The following is a 24,664-nucleotide window of genomic DNA, read 5'->3' on the forward strand; positions in this document are numbered from 1 at the left end:
AAAACGAAGCAAACTATCGCGGGGGAGAGGGGGTAAGGCCAGCCAGCGTGCTTTTATTGTGGTGGTCAGTACCGGCCGTGTTCCGTCCTGACGAGGAAGCCCCGCCCTGTTTGATGACGCACTAACGGCAGGGGGGTTGGAGGGGGGGGGGGGAGAACGGGGTGGGCGCTGATGTCCTCTGTGTGCAGCGCTCCGCCAGCCACCCTCCACCGCCGTCATGCAAAAGCGGCCAAGATCCCGGTGACTCTGCGTGAAGGATCCAACCTAAAGGTGCCCTCTCGGCAATCGTCTGGCAGCGGCTGGCGTGAAGATTGTTTTGCGCACCGGAGAGATTCCGTAACCCACATTTGTTTTTGTTTTTTTTGTTTAAATTTACGCATGGAATGGTTTTGGGTGGAGAGAAACTGGAGTAGAAATGCATCGCCCACAACAGGGAGCATGCCCAACTTACACTGCAAGCGAATGTGTGACATCCTGCTCCATGCGCCGCGACTCTGATAGAAGTGCAATCCGCTCGTACACCGACGAGGAGTGAAGGAAACCCCGGCGCCCCCCGTCCAGCAGCCCCATAGCGCACAAGCTGAAGGACGCTTCCCCCTCCCCGCCGCCCCGCTCCGCTACACACCGCCTGTGTAAACCCCCTTGCAAACCCAGGATTTCCTTTTTTTCCTTTTGATGGAGCTGGAGAACATAGTAGCCAACACTGTACTGCTAAAAGCCAGAGAGGGTAAGTGGACGCGCGAGACGGATCTGGGGGTGCGCGCAATTTCTGCGGGCCTGTCTGTGTTATATTGAGGTGGGGAATGGTCGGATGTAGGTCTGCACGGCACAGTCAGTACAACAGGTAACCACCACCCCCTCCTCTATCCTTCTCATACATACACATAACATAGACGCAACAGTTGACTGTGTGTGAGAACGATGAGAACGATCATACTGAGAGAGAAAGCAAAATGAGTCGCGCGGTGGTCGGAGCGAACTCGAACTTGATTCATCCTCGCTGCGCGTGACAGATCGTGCAGGTTTTCCCTCATGACGACGGAGGGGAAAGCGGGCTTCTGCCTTGCTGCTGACTGCCTCCCACATCCGCTCCCTCAGCCGGCCGTGCAGATGAATGCTGCTCTTTTGCAACGTTATACATGCCGAGGCACACACTTCGTAGCGGGAGAATCATTGTCACACACACACACACACACACACACACACACACACACACACACACACACACACACACACACACACACACACACACACACACACACAGCCCGGCATTTGAATGGCGATGTGGCGACGTGCCTAGTGGTGAAATCTTGCGCAGGGAAAACGCTGTGGTCTGAGAGGCCTGTTTAATCTGTGTGTGTGTGTGTGTGTGTGTGTGTGTGTGTGTGTGTGTGTGTGTGTGTGTGTGTGTGTGTGAGAGAGAGAGAGAGAGAGAGAGAGAAGGTGTGCAGTGTTGGTAGTCTCTCAAAGGAGGACCAGGGGCAAGAAGGGCCTGCAGGTAAATCCTATGCAGATTCTTGATTGTTTGAGAAAAAGCACAAGTGAATCACATCATATTTCCTTGAGGTGAATCTATTTTGAAGCAGCAGTATGGCTGAGGAAACATACAAATACAAAAAAGATCTGGCTTGTATGAGGCCAGATATCTATGTAGCTTTAACCCACGCGTTGTCCAATTTGTGCGAAACGTGTGCTGAAATTGCTCTAAAGTGTGTCTGGGATGCTGTCCGAGAAATTCTCCGATCCCCATTCTCTATCCCGCACAGAAAAATAGACACCCAATTGTTATTTTTAGCTTTAATTTCTGCACTGAGCTGTTGCCAGCTAACACTTGTACCTTAGCAACCACAGGTAAAAAGATTGTTGAGTTTGTGGGACCAAGATGTTATAGGACAGTTTCATTCATTCATTCATTCATTCATTCATTCATCTTCTATACCCGCTTATTCCTATTCATTTATTTTTTTATTCCTCTAAGTTCGAGACTTGTCTATTGTTAAGATAAATGTTCCAATGCTGATTTTCAAACTGTGATTTTGAGAATCCAGAAGTGGTTTAAGAAACACCTTTTTTAGGGGGGTAATCTGAGGTGACAAAACCTTTTCCATGTAGAACTCGGAAACTCTAAATGACCCCTTGTCACCCATTAGGCCTCGTTGCAGGCATAAGTGATGCTCTCTGTTGACTGGATGTTGGTGGGAACTGTCTCCTTTCATTTAATCTTTGAATGATGATTTGAAGGAAAGGCTGCTTGTTTTAGAGAAGAAGCACAGCATTTATAAATTTGGATTGGAGGCATAACAGTAAAAGAAACAAACAAAAACAAGGACGATAACACGCTGGCCAAAACTCTTAGCTGGTCTGTTCGTCCCTCTGGTCTTTTTTTTCCTTTTTTTTTTTATCTATGATGGGAGGAGAGCACAACAGGCCATCAGTAAATTAAGCTTCATGAATTGATAAGTGTGGTTAATGACCCATGACACATCTTGCTTGTCCCTGCTGCTCCATTGGTTCCCATCCAGCCTGTGGGCCCAGCTGTGCGAGGAAGAGAAAAGGCCTTTAGACTGTTCTTTGAGTTAACAGCTGAAGCACGACTCTTGATCAATGGCCCGAACAAATGCAGTCATATGAGAGCGGATTAGCAGCTGCACGGACCGAACCATGTCACAGGTTGTCGGGGAGTGTATTATTGGTGGTGTCCTTTAACTGTCTGACTCATTAGAGGTTTTATCTTACATGGCTTGGTGCCAGAGATACGGCAGACCTATGAGCCGGTACCTGCAGCTCACTCGCATGTACAGCAGATGGTCAGTGCACTGACGCGACCCCCCTAAATTGGAATAGTGCAAATATTAGTTAGTTAGGGAGTGCATCCCGAGCCGGAGCTGAGAAGAAAGACGTGTCTACTCTCCACCCTCTTGAGGAGGTGCACAGCAGAGAGGACCGGTTTACATTTGCAGTTTGGGCAACGTTCTATGCTCTGTCTTTCACATGTGTGCAATCAGAACAAGGTACTACAACACAGTGATTGAGATTGCGATGGAAATCATGTTTATCTTTGATCCAGGAGCGGTGAGCGCACGGTGCCGACCCATTTGACTCCCTTATGACAGCTTTCTGGACTGAGGACTAGTTAGAGTACCGTCTGAGATCCAAAGAGGTTGGTGCAGTGACATCACTGTCAGCCAGGATGATTGGCCGATTGATGATCATTCCATTGTGAAAGCTTTATCTTAGCTCTTTAAAGTTCTGTCACCGCCCCATCCCCCATTTACTTGGCAGCCCTCGTCTTTATAAATTTGCTGTTTTAAGGTTTCTGGACTCGAAAATTTTATTTGAACTGTCATTGTCTTTGTCAACAGTCAAATATGCAATCAAATGAAACTATTTAAGGATAGTCCCTGCAATTTGAGGTCAATCCAAAAAGAAAGCAACGCAGCTAGATCGAGAAGTGATTTGTTACAATCAATAGGCCTTGTTAGTACCGTTAATCTTGGTCGAGAAAAAGTTTTTGTCTCAAGTCGTTCACGGTCAGCCCAGGACAGTTGTGGATCTATTTGCAGTCTGTATTCCGCTATTGGCCTGTAGCCTCACACGTACGAATGCATGACATCAGTGATGAAATTGAGTAGAGCAGCACTCCCTCTCATGATTAAATATACAAAGGAACCATATCGGATTGCAAACTCGTTCTTGTCAGAGAGCCTCAAGGTATTTGACCTGAAATTCCAACTTCTGGGAGAATTCCTGAAGGCAAAGCTAGGTGGGAAGTTGTGATGAGATCACCATCAAATGCTTGATGCATCCATGCTAGATATTAGATTTATGGCACACTTAGTACAGCTATTTATCTAAATTTTCCTCTGTGTGTGTGTGTGTGTGTGTGTGTGTGTGTGTGTGTGTGTGTGTGTGTGTGTGTGTGTGTGTGTGTAAAGGTTTCATTCAATTTCCATCCTGCCCAAGGTGCTTGCAGATTTCTCACTTTTTATCATCCAGTACTAAATCTGGCCAGTCAAACACTCTTTGGCTCCTCTCTATGTTGGAGAAAAAAACACAGTTCAATGCACCATTTTAAGCAAATTATTATGCGTTTGAACTATAGTAAACTTTGAACAATCTTGCCAAATTATGACAAAGCATCCGTCCATCGCCCTCTTCTTCATCCGTCCGTCAGCCGATCCATCCATCATCCATCCATCCGTTCTCTATAACTGCTGAGTGCAAATTTCTCTTACACTCTTACAGAGTCATGATGGTGTCGGAGCCTCTTAAAGTGGTCTTAGGGCCAAAGCAGATATACACCCAGGACAAGCTGCCCATGAACCCTCGCAACCACACCACATTTAGAGCATGCAATTAGACTAACGTCTATGTCTTGGGATTGAACACATTAACACGGTTAAATTAAAGACCAGTACGGATGTTACACCGCTGTTGAATCAGGCTCTAGTTGTTTTCTTATTGCGTGACCAAAGAGGTTAACCAGAAGTTAAAACACTGAAAAGACTCATGTCGCCCCCTAGTGTGGGGGAGGAGGATGCGTTCCCGTCAATAGTGTGATTTTCTCAGCTGCATGTAAACTGGGACAAGGAGAGAAGTCCGATCAGATGATAAAAGCGAATGATGAGCTCTGCATGTAAACACACTGATTGATACACAAGAGTTGATATTTCGACCTGCTACTTCGCTACAATGCTACAAAGCAAAACAAGCCACGCTATGCGGAACAATACCCCGATCAGTTTCTTATACCGAGGCAAGTAAGTAAGATGCAGCCCATACGCTATTTAATGAAATCGATTGTTACGTAACGGATTGAGTGGGCTTACTGCCATCCGAGCTCTGTCTCTCTGTGGAAGTACTTTATGGACGATGAGCGAGCATGCGGTAAATTGAAACACCACGATGTCCGGCACGATCGTCTGACAGCACTAACGATCTCGGCCGTACGGCTGTGGAAGTAAATGTCAGTGTTCTGATTTTAAAAATGAGTTGCCACTGGGCCAAACATTTGCAAGAGTTTTTTTTTTTAGGGTGGGAGTGGGTTAGAGTCTATCCAAAGGAGTTTTCTTTTCTTTTTTTGTACATTTTTTTTAAAACTTTTTTTTTTTTTCACAGTGTTATGCAAGCCTGACATGGCTGCTTGTTTCGGCGGGATCTGCTTCGATTTGCCCTTTGAGTTTCTGCTCGCATAGGTAGCCCTGGGTGAGCAGATTTAAGAGCGCAGTATAGTGTAGCTGCACGGTGCGACGGGCAAGCAGATGAGGGGTGGGGAGCCGAATTCCTTTGTTTAAATGTAACCCGAACCCCAAGTGAGGTTGAGGTTATGACGTGTGTGTGGGTGTGTGCGTGCGCACGCGCCCCTGCCTGACTCCCCATTCACAACTCACGCTGGCAGCGGTCACAGATTCCAAGCCAGGCGAGCGAACGTCATCGGCTATCGAAGTGAATGAGGGAAGGGGGCGGAGGAGGGGTTGGGGGGCTGAGTCGCTGCATCCAGATGCCTGTCTTGAATTGCAGTAACAGAGCAGGGTATTTAGTTTGGGCGAGGAGACTGAATTCCACTCCAATGCCTGCTGACTATTGCATTCAGCCTGCCGTGTTTGTGTTAGTCGTGGCTGTACAAGGTGGGGGGGAAATATTCCTGTCACATCTGGTTTAAAATTGGGTATCATGAAGGACTTTATACAGAATGGCAGTTGTTCAAAATAATGCAGCGCTGGATGTCTTGATGGTGAAAAGGCCTGAGTAAGAAACGGTTCTTTCTATTACCTAAAGTGAGCCTTAATGATTGTGTTTATTTTGCTTCTCCAATTTTTGGTAAATTCTTTTTACCATGTAGATTTTCTGATGCTCTGCAGTGATTTGTATTTTACCCGCAACCTTCTAATAGTGGGCTCAGTTCATTCTGGTTTTCGATCAAGTTAGCAGCAGAGGAAACACCTTCATGGCCAAGGGGTTCATTCCGGGTGCCTCCTCACAATGTGCAGATTCAGGGTTCGATGGCATTCACACGCGCTCTGGGCAATGCAGAAGGGCAAGCGCTCCTCAGGTTAATGAGAAAGCAGGATGTGTTCCGTCTGTGTCAGCAAGTACAGCCAGCTGACAATTACCCAGAGTGGAATATTATAGTTGGGTTGTAGTGCGTAAACCCCTCATTACGAAATGACATTTGAGGATTCGGTGGCGTAAAAAAAAAAAAAAAAAAAAAAAAGAAACACAGACATTGATCCGCTGAGATTAAGGAAAGAAGTGACACGATCACATGAGTCATGTGGACGAGTGAATGGTGTGCACAGAGACAACAGGGCAGGCCTGGATGCCTGACCTTTAGAGCAGTGGAAAGTTGCGGCCGTGCTATACTGCGAGGGAATTCTGCTTTCACCAGTGGAAGTGGTCAGTGAAAACGGATAGAGGGGATAGATGTTGGCACGGCTCATTTTAAATGACGTGCAGTACGGATTGGATTTACTCCACGTTGACGTGTTTGCATCTTGTTGGTAGCGGTGACTACCAGGGTGAGGTTGCCCTGCTACATGTAGGAATCACTGAATGGTAAACATTTGAGAGTGATGCCACAGCCACCATTTTACCCCGTTAAAATTATTTTACAATATTTTACATTCACATTAGACAAAATCATACTTATACCCGTCTGTGGCCTGTCGCGTGAGTGCCGTCATGAGTCATCAGCAATGCACATTACATGACATGACTTACAATTCATGATGTACTTTCCCAAGCCAGTAGCGCGCTGGCACAACCTTGAGAAAATGAAATGGATTTGAAACAGTGCGTCTCCTTTAAAGTCTTGAGCAAATTCAGACCGGGCCTTTGGAAAATGTTGTTGCAACAATGAACAAAGTAAAAACTCTTGTTCCTTGTTTACATGAGGCGAATTGATGGACATTAACGAGGCTATGCAAGGCGCTAAGTGGCTACTGCCAAAAGCAGCAGTAATCAAAAACCATCTGAACAATGGAGAGAGGATTTCAGGAAATGCGGTCAGGTACATGGCACAGGTGACATGAGCTGAATGTTCACGATGTCAGAGCTCATTTGGCAAACCTGCTTCAGTTTAAACCATGATCTATAGTTAAAAAAAAAAACTAAAACCACCTTGAGAGAGCATGCAAGCTTTCTTGCAAATTAGAGGAAGTTGTTTCGAATTCTGATGTTTTCATAAATCCTTTAAGGCAGATTTCCTCTCAAAGCCCATTAAAAGGTTTTTATTAAGGTTTTATTTGTTATCTAGTTTGAATGCAAATCCTGTCACATGATGGGGCTGTCTGACATCAGTCCTACTAATGTATTTTTTTTTTTTTTTGCGCTAGCTTAAGGCCTGTCAAGAGTGAAATGGCCCACACTGTCAGTTACAAAGTTCAGCTCAGACGCGGCCCATAAATTAGAGGCTTCAAATGTCATATATCCCGTAATGCCTGTTTGGCCTTGTCGCTCCCCCCTCGTCTGATCAGTGACTGCAAGAAACTGCAAGACCACCCCGCAGAGCAGGTATGAGGTGTTTGTCTGTACAAGTTGGTTCTGACTTGGACCATTTTGTTTTCCCCAGCGGCAACTAGCATAGTAGCACTGGTTAGCATGCTGAGCTGAAACATGTCACTAATATATTATATTATATTATATTATATTATATTATATTATATTATATTATATTATATAATATTATATTATATTATGTTATATTATATTAATGTACTGACTGGCTTCCATACTGACTGGCTTCCATACAGCCAACTCTCGGCTACTACCTTTACCACAATACCATATTGAAATGCAGGCAACCCCAGAATAGGCTGCTAATACACAGCTTATGTTTGTCTCTTGTTAATACCATTAAACAGAATCAATAATTACAATTGTTTTAATTTGTGGTATTTATTTTCTCTTTGTAAACTCTTCATAAATCTAGTGTGGTTGTGGTATTTACTGGCTCTCCATCATACAGCAGCAGCAGTAGCAGTACATGATGTCGAGATAAACCAAAGAAAAAGCAGGGGCCCATTTCTCCGACAACAGTGCGCCACAAGGCTCAGTGTGTTATGAGTGGGAGTGTGACTCATTTTTTTTTTTTTTTCCTTGAAGTGGAAAAATTCAGCTCTCTGGCTCTTACTATCTCTATTGTTATTGCCGCCTCTGCCCACATGTACAGTATACATAACTGGGCTGCGTGCAAAACAAGTTCATGCGTGTTCTCCAGGGGCCGCCAAGTGGAATTCTGTGAAATATGGGAGATAATTGCTCGAGGTCAGGTTGAGACGAGGTGGGCCGTGGCAAAGTGGCTGCAAACTGAAAGTCGGTCACCACCGAAATGCTGATGTGTCCTTTTGCTTCACGTCAGACGTGCAGGTGATTACCTCTTTAGTGTTTTATGGTGTCTTGCTGTCTGTACAGCCTGGAAGGAGCTTCCTGAGTCAGAAGCCAATGATTGAGTGCCCAATGAATATTTAATATGCGGTATCCGGCGAATACTTCAACTCTTAAAGCTGACTTGGCTCCACTTGTCTGAGGCACTTTTATTGCTGTGGCCAATGTACATTAAAGTTCTCAAGATAGTAGGATTACATGCAGTGGTTTTAAAAATAAGCCCAACACTTCTTATAATACACTGCACTGTGGGCAAAAATAGAATTTTTACATTCCTGATTGGTTTTTGACAATCCGTGGCCTCACAGCAAGGTCATGGGTGACTCCCAGGCCTCAGTGTGCAACGTTCTCCCTGCGTCCGTCTGCATGGGTGCTCTTCAGGTACGCCGGCTCCTGACTATGAGTGGTTGTTTGTCTCTGTGTGGCCCCGTGATGAACTGGTGACTTGTCCGAGCGTGTAACTCCGCCTTTGCCCCACGACCCCGAGTACAGGAGAAGCGGTGATGGAAATGAAAAAATGATTTTGATCATGTTTTATAAGTAGCAAAATGAATGGCTGTATTGCTCGTTGCCAAAAAAAAAAACGTAATGTTTGAATGTTTGTATGAAAGGGGAATGGTCATATTTGAAAAATGTGGGGAAACCATGGGTCCGCACTGGGGAAGTCCACCTTAGAAGAAAGCTAGCAAAATCTGGCCTTATTAGCATTATAGCGTAGCATATAGCGCTCCCTGCACCTGCAGGTTGTGAGTTTTCGACAACAGGAGAGTGGTGTAACTTCTGCGAGTGAGACTGAAAAGCTAAAACAGCATCTCTGCCTCTCAGCACATCAGCCCACACAGTATCTGCTGCAGCTTTCCTTCAAAGAATTCCTTTTTTTTTTTTTTTTTTTTCCCATCGCGGGGACAAAATAAACACGGGATGTCGGCAGCATGGGGGCAAGATGTGGAACAAGCTCGAGAAACAAAGAGCGACCGGACCGGAACAGCGATCGCCGTCGGTTTATGGCTGTTCGCTGGTTTTCACGGAAAGCCCGCTGCTTTGTGTTTGCTCTCTTGTGATGTAACTGTGGAGCTTCACTCGGGCCAGCGAGACATTAAATCGTCCCTCGCAGAGACTCGGGATCACGTCGGCAGCCGCCACTGTTGGTCCTATGAAAACGTTTATGGAGGTGAACAAACACTCTATCGCCGCAGGAGAGTGTAGGAGTGCCCTATTATGGTCAGCAGCCTCATGTGGACTCTGCTCCAGCCGCCTGGACCTGTATGGATGAGCAAACAGCGTGTTACCTAGCTAGTCGTGAGCCCTGCACATGCTGTGTGTGAGGTACTTTGATGAGACAGCCTGCTGGATTACATAATTTCAGGCTATTGAAGGTTTTCCCCCTCCTTCCTCACATTCATGATTTTTTTTTTTTTATAGAACAGGAAAAATGTGGCACACGTCTCTTTGCAGAAATGTGGCCTGTTTTCTGCTGATTTTGTGAGCTTTCTTTCTGACATTCTCTTTTGTTTCCTTCGTTGTACCGGGTACCTTTAAATACGCACACACGGTTACTCTAGCGACAACTGTAAGAGCTCACTAGCGCTGAGGTCACGGACTGGTTTGACCACCTCCGTTTGTATCATCACATGGCTCCGGCCCTTGGGCTCCTTGCTATTTATAGCATCAATGTTTACAAGGACTTAAAGACAGGGTATAAATTCACTGTAGCATTTTTTTTTTTTTTTTGTGCCTTTAAGGTCTGCACAACGCATCCACTTGTGTACATGTGCAGCAAATCACTGTCAAGTGTTTGGAATTTTACTTTATGACTTAACAGAAGAAAATTGAAATGCGTATGCACCACTGATAGGAACGAATGTTGGTATTGGTATTGATTGATTAGATCAGATTAGATAAGATTAGTGCTTTATTAATTCAGTTCCTCAGCTGCATAACAGTCACGCTTAAAGTGCATAAAGTGCGTAAGAATAGTATAAAATAATAAATACAGTATAAAAAAATAAATAATGGATATCTTAAATAGCCAAGGTAGGTGTGATCCGTGGCATTTGAAACTTGTATATAAATATTGTAGTTGTATGTATTGATCACTATATTGAGACTACTACAGAGTTTCCCATAACTTGTAATAAATATATATGTATGTATATATATATATGTATATATATGTATATATATACGTATGTATATATATATATATTTGTATATATATATGTATATATGTATGTATATATATATATAACTATATATATACATATATATATATATATATATATACTTTTTTTTTTTTTTACCTCATTCCATGAACTGAAGTAAAATTCCAAGCAGAAGAAAACTCATGAAGGACCAACTAGCAGGCATTGATGTGTCTGGTAATTTCATTAATTTTTATTAAAAAGCTTTGACCAAATTTTGTCTTGGGTTTTTCCAAATTAATCATTCACAAGAAAGAAAAACAATAAAACAATCAAAGGTCATGAAAATTCCTTCAGATTTAGCAAAGATTGACACGTCTGGCTTAAATTCATTTAAGTATTAACATGTGCGACCCTGCCCCTGCATTTACTCGGTATCGGGTGAACACCAAGACCGGCAGCATCGCACACCACTACTTTGTGGCCCGAGAGGCTTGTTCAGGATGATAGTAGAGCGGCAGGACAGAGGCGCCGACATGACATCATGGTGGAAGAGGGCAACAAAGAGCTTCTTCCTGCCATAGTCCTCCCCTTCTGCTCAGGTCTGGGCTGCATTTCCCTCTCACTTCCTGTGGCACAAAGACCACACACTCTTCCTGCAAACACTCTGACCTTAAGTGTGCTGAATTTTCTGTCGTATTTTGGTAAATACTTTGTTCATGTCGTTGGCACCACAGTTAGGCTTTTGCGTCGTCCCGTGTCGGTACCTTGCTCACCACTATGCTGTGACTCGGCAGAAACGCAGACTTTTAGCAGTTCAGACAAAAGGAGGCGATGTGAAATAAGTTGGATAATAAGTTCTTTGTGAGCGAGAGTGAAATAGGAGGTCAAGGCAGCAACAAGATGAGGACGACGCCTGAGAGAAAGCTGCTCGCGGTGGAGGTGTAGATGTTACACTCTCTGCACATCGTGTTCTGTTTGTTGTTGTTTTTTTTAACATACAATATACGTTTCACAGTGTGAAACTCAGGATGTGGTTTAGACTGGTTTGCATGCAAAAGATGTGTGTGAGTGCTCGTTTTGCAGGGACGGCGGCAAGTGGAGGTGTTTTGAAACCCTCAAACCGTTTTCAGGTCGCCTGTGTTTGCCTGAGTTTGAAGATACAAACTGATCCACGTCCTGATTTCTCCTGCGTGACAATTCTCTAAGAATATTTTGTGGCAAAAGTACTCACATCCTGTACTCGAGTAAAAGTATGGAAAAAAGAATGCTCTTGTTGAAAGTACTCAAGTAAAAGTAAGAAAGTACAGGCTCTGAAAAGTAGAAAGTAACCCCTTTTCTTTGTTTTTTTTTGCCATTATTGAAACAATTCATTTTGTTGATCATTTTGCAAAAATGATTGCTGTAGGGTTTTCTTTTTCTTTTTCAACTGCCACCCAAATAAATTACAATCGGGAATAGTTATGACCAATGAGCCATTGTTGTATGTTTACACTTTTAATAACAGCAATGACCACTAATGTTATTTTTGACATTTATATTTTCCTCCGTACTGAAAAGTGACTTTGAAGCAGAGGCACTAAAATAATCTCCCTCTAAAATATCATCCACTTTTGTATTTAACTACACAACAGCAGAGTTCAAATAGCTCCATTTCAAGCAACAATGTAACTTAACTACTTTTAACAGAATTTGTATCTTTTATACACAGATGTAACAAGCCGGGTTTTCCAATGTAAGATGTAGAAAGTACAAATATTTGTGTACAAATGTAGAGTAAAAGTAAAAAAAAAAAAATCATAAAAAGTAAACCTCAAATACCTGAAAAAACTACTTAAGTACAGTAACAAAGTATTTGTACTTCGCGACTTCCCACCTCTGGCAAACCAAGATGGTGATTAAATGTGTGGTTGCTCAAGGCCTGTCAAAGTCTCCCGGTTGGACCAACTGAGTGTGAGGACACTGCGAGGCCGAGCGAGGTCACACACAATACACATTGCACACATAGACGTGCACGTCTGGGGATGTCGGTAAGCCCTGGTGCCTCTCCGCCAGATGGATGTTGTTCCTCTTCCTGACCTTAATTTTGCTTTTCTTGACACGACTTGCTGATCTCACAGCTGCCGAGCAGAAACCGAAGTGAAGGGTGGCGACCGCGCTGCCCGCACTGGAACAAATTAAACTGGGAAGCTCTTGTGTACGCTGCCCCCACGGGGCTGAGGATATTTCTGCTCATGTGGAAGTCGCAGACTCTGAACGAGTGGGAAAACCCCACCAGTAAAATGAATGAATATGGGAGCGCAGCGGGAAATTTCAATGGGAAAGCGTCCGCGGTGACGTTTTCTCCTTCTGTCGGGTCCTGTTGTGGTGAGCGGGACGGACGGATAAATATTTACGCGCCGCATATTTCTCCTGCACTCTTTGCAGTTTGATTGCAAAACCTCACCAATGCTTCACTGCACAGGACTCGGTCGTCGCATCCAAGCCGAATATTTCCACTTTGCATAACGTTTTGCGGCCACCAACAAAGCAGCACGGAATGCAAAGCCATTTGGATGGGCTTGTTGTTTGTCTGAGGCCGCCGATGCGTCACGAGGCACTGATAACCAAACAGGAGTTCATTTGCGGATGGATGAGCCTCTTCTACTGGGAGAAGTCACGCACACATCATATTTGCATGTGTTCTTTGACACAGCTGTGATACGCGTGTGTTCCTGCGGGGATGGTCTCAACCATCAGACCTCTATTGTTTCACTCCCTTTGAGCTGTGACAGAAAAAAGCTCATGTTTGAGAGGACGAGATCGCTTAGTTGGCAGAGAAAATCAAAAACAAGCAACAAATCATCACATGACATCAAAAAAAATCATGGCGTGTATCAATACTTGGAAAAATTTACTGGATTTTTGGATACATGTTAATTATACTTTGCTTTAACACAGCCAACCAAAAAGTGCATATAATTTGTTTCCAACTGATTTTTCCCTACTTTTAAAACCAAAAGTTGAATTTGTATGAGAACTGACGTGTTCGCCGACACTACTATAATTTATTGACCGCTTTTTGCAGCAAAACCTCAACAGTGTCAGTTTATGATTTAATCTTTACCCTGCCGACGTCGCAAACATCATTTTATTGTTCCTTTGCGATCAAAGTCAGAAACACACCAAGACATCCACTGTGTTGTTTTACTTCAGCCAATCAAAGTGGGCACGATGTCAACCTGGCCATCAGATTAATTCCACCGCGTCACACTGACGCAGAACCTCTGCCGACAGGTAATCAATCAGGCTGTGACAAGGAAATAAAGAATAGAAGTTGTTGACAAGTGGAGGGACGAGTCACGAAAAGCAGGAAGAAGGCTGAGAAAAGGGAGAATAAATAGCTGAAGAGGGGAGATGAGGACCAAAAGAAAAAAAATCCCACACAGGACACGAAAAGAAAAAGGAGGAACTGCATGATTTGTCCGTGTGTCAGCATTGTGTGAAAGTTGAATGGCCTGGGTGGGTCTAGTGCAGACGTTTGGTACAATTATCTGACACGGTGTTGACCCCTTGCAGGAAGTCGGTGCCATTTGGTGAGCGCGTTCATCTATAAACTGCTGACAGTAGCGCTCATTTTTAGCCTAGGCTGGCCCCCCGTGGGGTTGGTGTTGGTGGTGGTGGTGGTGGGTGACCTTCTCAGCACACTGTTCTGTTGTTCCCTCTGACCGGGTATAAGGAGAGGATAAAAAACATTGTCGTGAACCAGTAGGGCCGGCCATGCTTGCGATTGGTCATGGAGTGAGGCTTCAGCAGTAACTGTTTTCAGAGAGAGCGCCTGGAAGCTTTGATAAGGAAGTGGCCCTGTTTATAGTCTCTTTGCTCCACAGTCGGGTTAAAGAGGAGCAGGTGCTGGGAGTTAATGATTCTCGTAGGGAATACTTGCCTTGAGTTATTAATACATGTGGGCTCCTTGTTTTTCCATGTCCGCATGGCCACCACCCTGTCAGTTGTGACGCACTGCCTGACTAATCTGCTTATGTCCACCTGTGGTAACACTAAAAGTTCCAGCGAGCGTTCAGCTTATTATTTTATTTTGTTGAGCGAGTGAACTTTGAACTGCAATGAAGTGATGAACTCAATATTTCCACTGCATTTTCCCCGCAAAGGAGTTTCTCGTTTAATTTGTATCCTCATTTAATTAATCAAAATTAAAAACGCTTTCTTGAAAACCCCGCCGTCATAAAAACTGTTTTCAGTATCGCCAGATGACTCATTTCAGTGATAAGATTGATTGCGGTGCAATATTACTGTTTGTCTAATGTCCCATCAGAAAGATAAGCTAAGCTGGCACTGTTAACTACGAGATTTGATAATGTCTCTATTAAGGTTGGTAGTGGAGAGGCTGAAATGGTGAACGTCACAAACAAAACATCTCACACAGCCAAAACACACTTCCTTGCCAAACCTGATGACTAAGGAAAAATCACCCTCAGAATTAGCTTCATAAATGTGCCTCACAACCTCTGTGCCCACATTTTCTTACCGAGACATAAGTTTTAAATGGACACGACTGCGAATGGCCTGAGTTGAGTTTCCATTTTTTTTTTTTGTCCCTAGCGTGCGTGTCAGACAGCGGAGGAGGGCACAATGGGGCAGTGATGCAGGAGGATTTATGGGAAAACTGTTAAAGCTTTCGCTCCCCAGCGTGACGTAGCAGCGGCCCTTGCATTCCTGGGACATTACTTAAAGATGTCCGCATGTCATTGCCTCCCCTGCTCTCAATGCCGCCTCTCACACGCTCCGTTTCCACTGCAAGGGAGAGAGGTTGAAGGAAACCCGTGTCATTTCACGAAAAACGGCCTCCTTTGCATGTGGAGAAAGAAAAGTCGAAAGGGTCGAACACGACGCCGGGGGCACAGCAGGCCGGGCTGGATGGAAAAACAGTGGAAAAAGTTGACACAGTTGTGTTTCATTCGCATGTAACGGGCAGCGGAAGAGGGCAGAGGGTCACATGTGTTTAATTGAAGTCAAACGTTGGCTGGAACAGTGGCGGTTGGATTTTAAAGAGTGACAATATTTTGATGTTTGACATTTTCTTGTTGGTGTTGGTGCATTTGGAAAGTGACAGGTGATGTTTCAGAATCATGGAATTCAGACTGGCGGGGGTTCTGGTGGGAACCAGAGCTGGTCAGAATAGGCTTTTTTTTTGTGCTTGTGAACACACACACACACACACACACACACACACACACACAGAGCAAGTTCCACTTTCAGAAAAGCCAGTGAGTGAGAGCTGAAGTCTGTCGAGAGGAGAGATTTTTGGAGGAAGTGGGACATAATCTATGAAATATATGTAAACACTGACACTGTGATTTTATTCAAGGCACAGCCCCCCCCCCTCCCCCCACCTCACCCTCACCTCCTCTCCTTTCAGCCGTTTGGCCCTTCATGTGCCACTCTCTGAGCAAAATGAACTCTGGCAACTTGATGAGGTTCCTTCATGGTGGCGCCTTGTTTCTCCACAGGTGGAGGAGGAAAGCGAAAGGGTCGCAGCAAAAAATGGAAGGAGATCCTGCGCTTCCCTCACATAAGCCAGTGCACGGAGCAGGGGAACACCATCGGTACGTGGTCGAGGCGCCCCCGTCATTTGTGCCTTTTCTAAGCCGCGATTGAAAGTGTTAACGCGCCTGTGTTATCTCCGCAGAGAGGGACTATGTCGGCATCTGTGAGAAGCAGCCCATTGGACGGCTTCTCTTTCGTCTGTACTGTGAAACCAAGGGGAAACTTCACCGATGCATCCAGCTGCTGGACGCTATGGTACGGACACCGTCATGTCAGCGTCTTCATGCTTCGTAGGCACGCGCCTCGTTCAGTCAGTGCCTTACTGTCGAGCATGCCGGGGTTTCTCCAAGATGGAAAAACAATCGGCCATCGCTCTGTATTAGTCATTAACAAATGTGCACTAACACCAACAACAAACAACACTAGCTTTAACCTAGATGGATTGCTAGATACTTTATTGATCCCCAGCTGGGAAATTGCAGTGTCGTAGCAGCAGGAACATGCAGTAAGGAATCTTAATTGAACAGAATTAAAGACGACAACCTATCGTCTTTTCTTGCTAGACAGTGTCAAAGTGTTGACTTTAGAGGTGGTGAGAAGACGTACAAATGAATATTTCAAAGAATTTGCTTTTAAACTGCATTTTCATCTTCGGTATCTCATGCCCAAAATGTAGCTTTCTAAAAAAAACACCAATTGTCATGACGTGACTAACAAAATAATGAATGAATAAAAATAGTATGGTAATTGTGGCAGGTGAACTAAACTAAACTAAACTAAACTTAACTTAATATCATTGACGTTGTTTTCCTAGTTAGGTTTTCACACGTCAACAGCCCTGAAAAAAAACAAAAAACGTTTTTGCTCTTAGAAATATTGCAACGACAGAAGAAGCAAATAAATGATGACAAAATGACAGTCAATAATTGCAACAGCTTTTTCCCTTTAACTCTGATGAAGAGAAACGTCTGGTATGGCTAAAGAACTCCAGCGTCTAGAAAGAGCTAGCTCTATCCCTGAGCAGCTTTGCGCAGCAGCAGTGGATGTAAACACAAACAAAACCTGAAGGTTCAGTTCGTGATCGATTTAATAGAAACCATCTGGCAGCAGCAGAAATATTCTCTATAGGCGTATTGATAATGCCAATATTTTTGGTCTGGAGTAAAGGACCAGAGTTTGCCTTTTGGATAGTTTGGATCATTTGGACACTGGTCAATGTGAATGCAAGTGGACTAAAACAAGGAAGTGAACTAAAGAGAGGAAGTGACAGGAGGAGGACAGGCGGACTGTGCGTTATGGTTTCTTATAATATGTTGTTTTGGTCATTGAAAGTAAAAGTGGCTTTTTCAACACTTAATGAGCTTGTTTTTCTTCTTCTTTTTACCTTTGTTCCTGCTGTTCAGTGCTCATTTTAGTCAATACCAACCCCCAAACAACAACAGTTAGTGTAACCCAACAATTTGGTCCACGTTTGAAAGTGCAGTGTGAAAGCCAGCCAAAGCAAATGAAGGTGTAAAAACTTCACTGCTCTCCTAGACTATCCATTGCGAACGTGCCCCAAGGCAGAGAGTTAATTGTAGCATGTTGGAGGCGGCACAGAGCCCATTAGACGGTGCCTTGACACCCACCTGGGCTTTATAATGGAAACATACAAGGGTCAGGCTAACCGGTTAATGGTGTCATTTTGTGAGATTTTCAAGTGGGTACATGGTGCCAATAAGTCTGACAACCGCCGATTACACAAAAACAAAGTTATACAAAACCGCAGACTCATCCGTGAGTGTCGGTGCACTCACTTTCATTACTGTGCAGCTGCAGCTAGTGTGGGTCACGCAGCCCAGGCAGGGAGACAATTACACTGAATGATTATTCAACCAGCAAACACCCCCCCCCCCCCCTCCGGCACCCCCCATCTCTCTGTACGTCTAGACGGAATACCTCTCTCATGACACATTTAAGTCCTTATCCACGCCCAGAATATCTTTACAGGCATGTGACCGCACAGAAAGGATGGCATTGTTTCCCACACCGACCCATCCAATTCCCCAATACCCCCATATCTCCCTCCCCTCTGCCCCCTTCAGCCACCCAAAAAAGCGGCTGCTACCCTCTTGCAAAAGAGGGGAATCACTGAACTAGCATGCACTCTTTCCAGACACATGTTGTTGCTTATTTGAAGGTGCGGTTCGGAATTTGGACATAGCATTTCCAAGTTAGCCTGTGTGCTATTCATCAGTGGAGACCAAGTTTCAACAAATGTGCAGTACTGGCTGGTGCTAGCTTAGCGCAAGTCAGTGGTTTTAGCTAGCTTGCCAACAATCACATTGCATTGCATTTTGAGGAATAAGTTTCACAGCAGCAATGTAGTTATACTTCCTGAAGTTGGTCATTGGCTAAGGCAGTGGCTCACTGATTTTACCTAGCCTACCGGCTCTTTTATTTACCTGTCGTTGCCATTGCTACAGAGACAGAGTGCAATTTGCGGAAGTAAAATTCCACCGCTGCTGAGAAAGTAGTCCCTCAAAATGCAATGTCATGTAAGGGGAGGTTGATTTCCAACATTATTCTATCAACGCAGACATTTTCATTGATAGTCTTAGGTAACAACAACAACCAAAATAAAAACAGATCCATCCACAAAACTAAAAAGGCTTATATAATAAATTATACACATTCATGAACATTTGTATCCATACGTTTATACATACTGTACATATAAATATACATACACATATATATGAAATTAAGCCAAATAACAATCGTCTAAAAGCGGACAAATATGAGGCTAAACTGAAGTGAACCCAAAGTGCTGGGGTGCTTCAGTGCTGAATATAAGTGCTGGAGTATTGGACAAATAAAACAAAAAAAAAACCTGCATGTAGTTGGCCTGTATTGTAGTTGTTAATTAATAGCACACCAATCCAAAATTCTGAACCACCCCTGTAAAGGACCAGTGTGCAATATTAAGTAGAAAAACCTCGACTCAAATATGTTTTGTTTTTCAAAGTCCAGAATGTAAAGGAGGGGGAAAAAGGGCCTCCTGAAAAACTCACCTGCTGCTTTGTACAAACATACATGAAACGCCATCCCACCCCTCTTTCTAATTCCCAGCACCCCTACGCCTTCCTGCGCACTGCCTCCCCTTCCCTCCCAGCAATCTAGTCTCTCAAAGGAAGGAATCACAGACGTGCTGTCTTCCCAGAGTATATTTAGTGATCCTTTTGACGCCACTTTCTGTGCCACTCGTCATGTTTCTGACACCAAACCAGGCCAGAGGCTCAACACAGCCAGCCCGGTGTCTATGTCATGCGGTGCTGACGGCTGAGGATGACGTCTCAACTGAGACTTGTTATGTCCTGCGAGACAAAACGGTCGCCGCTCTTAACTTAAACAAATAACGAAACAAATCCAACCGAAAGCAAAATCCGGTGTTTGACTCGAGCAGCGATACGGAGAAAGCAGCGCTTGATGTGTGCGGCTGGGTGGGAGAGCGCGCAAGTGTGCACAACGGTGAGGGCTGGTGAGCAGAGCAGAGCTCTGGAAAGAATGTGTCAAGGCGGGGGGTTCCAGTGGTTCCTCTTACATCATGAGAAGGTGTGTATGCTGGTTTGTGTGTGTGTGTGTGTGTGTGTGTGCTTGTGTGTGTAAGTTGGATCCCCTCAGCTTCCAAAAGGCCAAAGGGGCGTCGACACTTCCCTTTGGCTGACCCCCTGCCGGCAGAGGGGTGGGATTTCAGACAGCTCGTTTACTCAGTGTGTGTGTGTGTGTGTGTGTGTGTGTGTGTGTGTGTGAGAGGGAGAGAGAGAGAGAGAGAGAGAGAGAGAGAGAGAGAGAGAGAGCTTTATATTCTGGAACCACTGATAACAAAGCCTCAGTTAATCAACACTTGGCATCACACACAATCCAGCCCTCTCCTCGCCACATTGTGTGTGCGTGTGTGTGTGTGTGCGTGTGTTTCTATTTGTACACACGGCTTACAGTTATGGCAGGACTTCTCCAGGCTTTGTTCTGAAGTGTCACTGACGCTGTGGCTTTTTTTTCCCCCTCCCTCCTCCTCCTCCTCCTCCTCCTCCTAAGCTCCAGGCTTATCGTATGTATTTATATGCCAGTGTGTGTTTTGTAGTGGAAAGCCGGTGACGCTGGTGTGACACACTGCGACTCTCCAGGACCTCGAGGAATCCCACCGTGTTTACCGTGTGCGGGTTCCAGGCAATGCGAGAGCCCGCTGATGGAAAGAGTCGGGCCGGCGTGCAGGCCGATTCGCACCAGGTTGCCGTTGGCGTGGCGTCGCCCTCTCACTGCGTGGCCGTGGCGTATCGACCAATCTGCAGATTTTGCATGTTTGCACTCCGAGCCCAGAGCAGCATATGCCGGTGTGAGAGTGACACACAGGCCGAGAGGTTGACGCATGCTCGGCCTTGTCACCCTCCAACAGTCCGCCACAGGCCGAGCGCCATGTGAGAGAGAACTGTGACCGCATGATTTATTTATTTTTTCCCCCAAATTAGAAGACAAAGATATTTTGTGTCACATGTCGATTGTAGTTTTGAGTCACTGTAATACAGGGGTTGACAAACTTTTTGACTGGCGGGCCACAATTGGTTGTAAACATTGACAGAGGGGCCGGAGCCGCAGCAGATGTGTGAGTGTTTTGGTGAGCCACCTCATAGGAGAAACAAGTATGTCATGGGATAAGTAGAAAACATGTACTTTATTGTCACTGAAAGTGAAGAAAAGCTTTCCAACAAAGTATGTGTCTTTAGAGCTCTTTATTGAAATGACTCTTAAAACACTGAGAAAATGGATGAAATACAGCTATTGGCAGACTTACTTACTAGGAATACAATTTCTTCAAGTACGGCGGGCCCGATGAAAGAGCTTAACGGGCCACATATGGCCCCCCCGGGCCATAGTTTGTCCATGCCTGCTGTAATATTTGCCATAAACATCCAAATGGGTGAAAACTTCTGCTCAATCAATTGGTTTCATGTCAAGTACATTACTTGTTGAAGAAAGACAGTTAAGACATGAAGAACATAAAGAGTATTCTGTAAGTTTCAAGGCAAGATGGATAGGAGCAAATGAAAGAGTTTTTTTCTTTTTTCTTTATCTTTTATCATATTGAAGTTCATAAGCTTTTTTTTTTACTTTAACAAATATGATGTTGCTCTTGTGTGTTTGTCTTGTTGCTAATGCACTCAGGCAGAGGTTGAACTTAATAAGTCAGTCATTTTTGTTTTACACTACTACATATTCTATACTTTGTCACACTAGACAGTTCATAAAAGTTTAGTTAAGTTAAGACTTAAATTCTTCAATGTGATTGTTCTCTTTATCATCAGTGAAGATTACAGGAGCATCATCAGCGCCTCTGTTCTCCGCCAGTGTTTAATTAATACATTGGCTTGAACCCTTTTATATTCACTGAAACACTCAGTGTTTATTGGGTCATGGTGGAGAAGGACGATGTGATAAGTTGGTTCTTTCGCTTCCTGTTTTGCATTCCCTCATTTACAATGTCACGCCTTTGTGATTCAGGAGGACTATGAGGTGACACCTGACGAAAAGAGAAAAAGCCGCGGGGAGAAGATCATCAAGACCTTTCTCTCCAAACAAGTAGGTTCCTTCATCTGCCTTTCAGAAAATAAGAGACATTCACAAGATGAAATGATCAAAGTGACAAGAATGCAGTCGTCGAATGCATTTAATGTGCCTGTTTGTGTCGATGCAGTCACCTCAGCACGTGGACATAGCAGAGGTTTTTGCAGACCAGTGCAGGGAGAACCTCGAGCGCAGCCCGTGCAAAGATATCTTCAGCAACTGCCGCAAGTGAGGCGTCGCTCACTCTCACCTCTCTCCTGCACTTTTCATTCTTCTCAAACAACTTTTTTTCAGCTAACCTGACTTGTTGTCGCTCTTTTGTGTGTCTGACCCAGGGCCGTCCACGAGTACCTGAGTGCGGGTCCCTTTGCAGACTACCAAAACAGCATGTACTATGACCGGTTCCTGCAGTGGAAGGTGCTAGAGAGGTATAGCTGTGTGTTATGTGACGATTTTCATGTTCCTTCATTCAGTTATAGGAGTTAAATGAACATATTCTGTTTGAAATTTTGTTGAAAGTTTTCATTTTTAAAAAAAAAAAATTCTTTACATGCAGGGATGCAAATGATCGATTAATTCATTAATAGTTAGTTGATTGACTTTATAGATCGATTAACAATTAATTGATAAGCAGTAATTTTTCCTTAGAACCTAAATTTTACAATGAACTGTGTAAGGAACACTTTATTTAACCCTTAAATAATGTTGAAAAGTGTTAAATTAATTGCAACTAATTTAATTTAATTTAAATTCTTAATTGACGATTAATCGATAATCAATTAATTGTTAACATCCCTCTTTACATGTGATGTTGATGCCGATGAAGGAGGGTTGAAGACAATATAGGACCTCATAGCCTCATATTGGAAGTGTATCAGCTACCAGCCCAGTTATTAATTTGTCATTTTTTTAGGTTTGTTTTCAAGGTGGTTGATTGCAGCGATCCTGTGCTTGAACATTAATATAATTCTGGCCAAAGCCTATATGCATGTCAAAACACACTGAAACTTGCAAAAGCATCAAAATTCCCCATCACTCCCAAACCAGCACAATAATTCTGCTCATATTTTTATTCGTAATAATTGCAGTCTTTCTTAAGATAATTTCATTTGATCACGGGTGAAGCATGCGTGCAAGTAAAACATTTTGACACTGCTGTAAGTTAATTCTACTTGGTTGCAACTGTCAGATGTGCTTGCCCTCAACATCCTACCGCTTACCGGGGGGGGGGGGGAAAGAATCTTTTATAGATTTATGCTTGGTCGAAGAGAGTCCTCAGAGTAGCAGTATCACATCAGACAGGAAAAGATTTTATGCCGAGTGCGTAACGCAGGCAGTGAGAGGCGAGCAGCAGGCTTTCAGAGCGGCTCTGATTGTATCCGTGTCTGGAAAGTCAAATTGTGTACAGGAGGCCCCACCCATGTGCACAGGAAACAGACCCAGGATGGTATTGAGCTCTGCAGATAATATCTCTATCCTAATCAATATTATATGAGCATCTCCTAATGGATTTTGCTGCGTCTGTGTTCTGTCAGGCAACCCATCACGAAAGACACGTTCAGACAGTACCGCGTGCTGGGAAAGGGGGGATTCGGAGAGGTGAGTTCTCAGCAGTGATCGCCGCTGCTGAGCCATTTGTATTTCTGGTAATGAACCTGCACCGCTTTGCTGATGCCTTCATGGATTTGTTTTGCTAGGTGTGTGCCTGCCAGGTGAGAGCCACGGGCAAGATGTACGCCTGCAAGAAGCTGGAGAAGAAGAGGATAAAGAAGAGGAAAGGAGAATCCATGGCCCTGAATGAGAAGCAGATTCTGGAAAAAGTCAACAGCAGATTTGTGGTGAGTTTGACGGAACAGAGCAACACGTTCTGCTGCCTCCTCCTGCGAGCGCCTGCTCGACTGTCTCGCTTCGCCGTTGCCCGCAGGTGAGCTTGGCGTACGCGTACGAGACCAAAGACGCCCTGTGCCTGGTGCTGACCATCATGAACGGCGGAGACCTGAAGTTTCACATCTACAACATGGGCACGCCGGGCTTCGAGAGGGACCGGGTCCAGTTCTACGCCGCCCAGATCTGCTGCGGACTGGAACATTTGCACAGAGAATCCATCGTCTACAGGTAGCTCTGATCCAGAAGAGTTTTAGCTGAAATTGAGTTGAGCATTCTTGCCTGTTTTGAATATTTGTATCTCGACTGTAGCTTGTAGATAGGTAAAAGTGTGCATTTACATATTTTATAGCTTGGTATCTTGTTTTTTTGTGGAACTATCCTGTTTTTTTCTTGATTTGGGAAAAAAGTACGTGTATGAGAGGGACCCAGATGGAAAGGCGACGTTAGCAGGAGTAAATACAGTATAAAGAAGCTTGTAAGTACTTATGGTCAACAGTCTGGAGCGATGGAGAGTGTGGGAAAAGAGGTGAAGAAGCGCAGCAAGCAGGCAGGTTGAGATGGGTGGAGAAAAGTGTGAGGTGCGATGAAAGAGTGTCAGCGTGAGTGAGTGAGTGAGTAAGTGAGTGAGGTTTGCTGAGTGGTGGTGAGACCAGCGATGCTGAATGCTTTAGAGACTGTGGCACTGTTGTAAAGACGGGATGGCAGAGCTGGAGGCAGCGTGGAGTGATGAGCAGAAGGTGAACGTAGTTCCCACCTACCTGCACTTTGTTCCCCTGCGGCTGAGAAATGACTCCTTTCGTGGTGAAGATGCGTCGTTTCAAAGCGTCACCTCGCCATGACGGCATCGCAGCGCTTTGGTCACCACCGCACCACAGAACTGACAACGTCATCTTGGCTGCAGGACGGCGCAGTGGCGCATTGGTCAGCGCTTTCGCCTCACAGACGCGAGAAGGTTGCAGGTTGGATTCTGGGCCTGGGTTTCACTTTGGTGGGGATCGTGCCTCCTGCGTTTCATCTAGCTAGCTTGCTGTTGCTGTGTATCTCCGCAGTACCAGTTCCCATGTGTTGAAACAACACAGCCTAAGAGACGGCTAAGCTGTCTGTGA

The 24,664-nt window shown here is 44.6% G+C and overlaps 1 protein-coding gene across 2 annotated transcripts in view; it reads left to right on the forward strand.

Moving 5' to 3' along the window:
- Positions 1 to 148: 148 nt before the first annotated feature.
- The window catches only part of grk5l (G protein-coupled receptor kinase 5 like), a 28,810-nt gene continuing 4,294 nt past the window's right edge, over positions 149 to 24,664 (forward strand). Inside the window, exons 1-9 of one of the 2 annotated variants that reach the window (XM_076038892.1) lie at positions 149 to 727; positions 16,034 to 16,129; positions 16,213 to 16,325; positions 21,609 to 21,686; positions 21,802 to 21,899; positions 22,007 to 22,099; positions 23,207 to 23,270; positions 23,369 to 23,509; positions 23,596 to 23,786. In XM_076038892.1, coding sequence (XP_075895007.1) covers positions 676 to 727; positions 16,034 to 16,129; positions 16,213 to 16,325; positions 21,609 to 21,686; positions 21,802 to 21,899; positions 22,007 to 22,099; positions 23,207 to 23,270; positions 23,369 to 23,509; positions 23,596 to 23,786 — 926 coding nt within the window. In that variant the 5' untranslated portion in view covers positions 149 to 675. The remainder of the gene's footprint in view (positions 728 to 16,033; positions 16,130 to 16,212; positions 16,326 to 21,608; positions 21,687 to 21,801; positions 21,900 to 22,006; positions 22,100 to 23,206; positions 23,271 to 23,368; positions 23,510 to 23,595; positions 23,787 to 24,664) is intronic. The other variant, XM_076038891.1, reaches the window with a different exon arrangement.

The sequence above is a fragment of the Nelusetta ayraudi genome, unplaced genomic scaffold (genome assembly GCF_046127955.1).
Source record: "Nelusetta ayraudi isolate G7.1 ecotype Tasmania unplaced genomic scaffold, CSIRO-AGI_Nayr_v1 ptg000058l, whole genome shotgun sequence".
Lineage (NCBI taxonomy): Eukaryota > Metazoa > Chordata > Actinopteri > Tetraodontiformes > Monacanthidae > Nelusetta > Nelusetta ayraudi.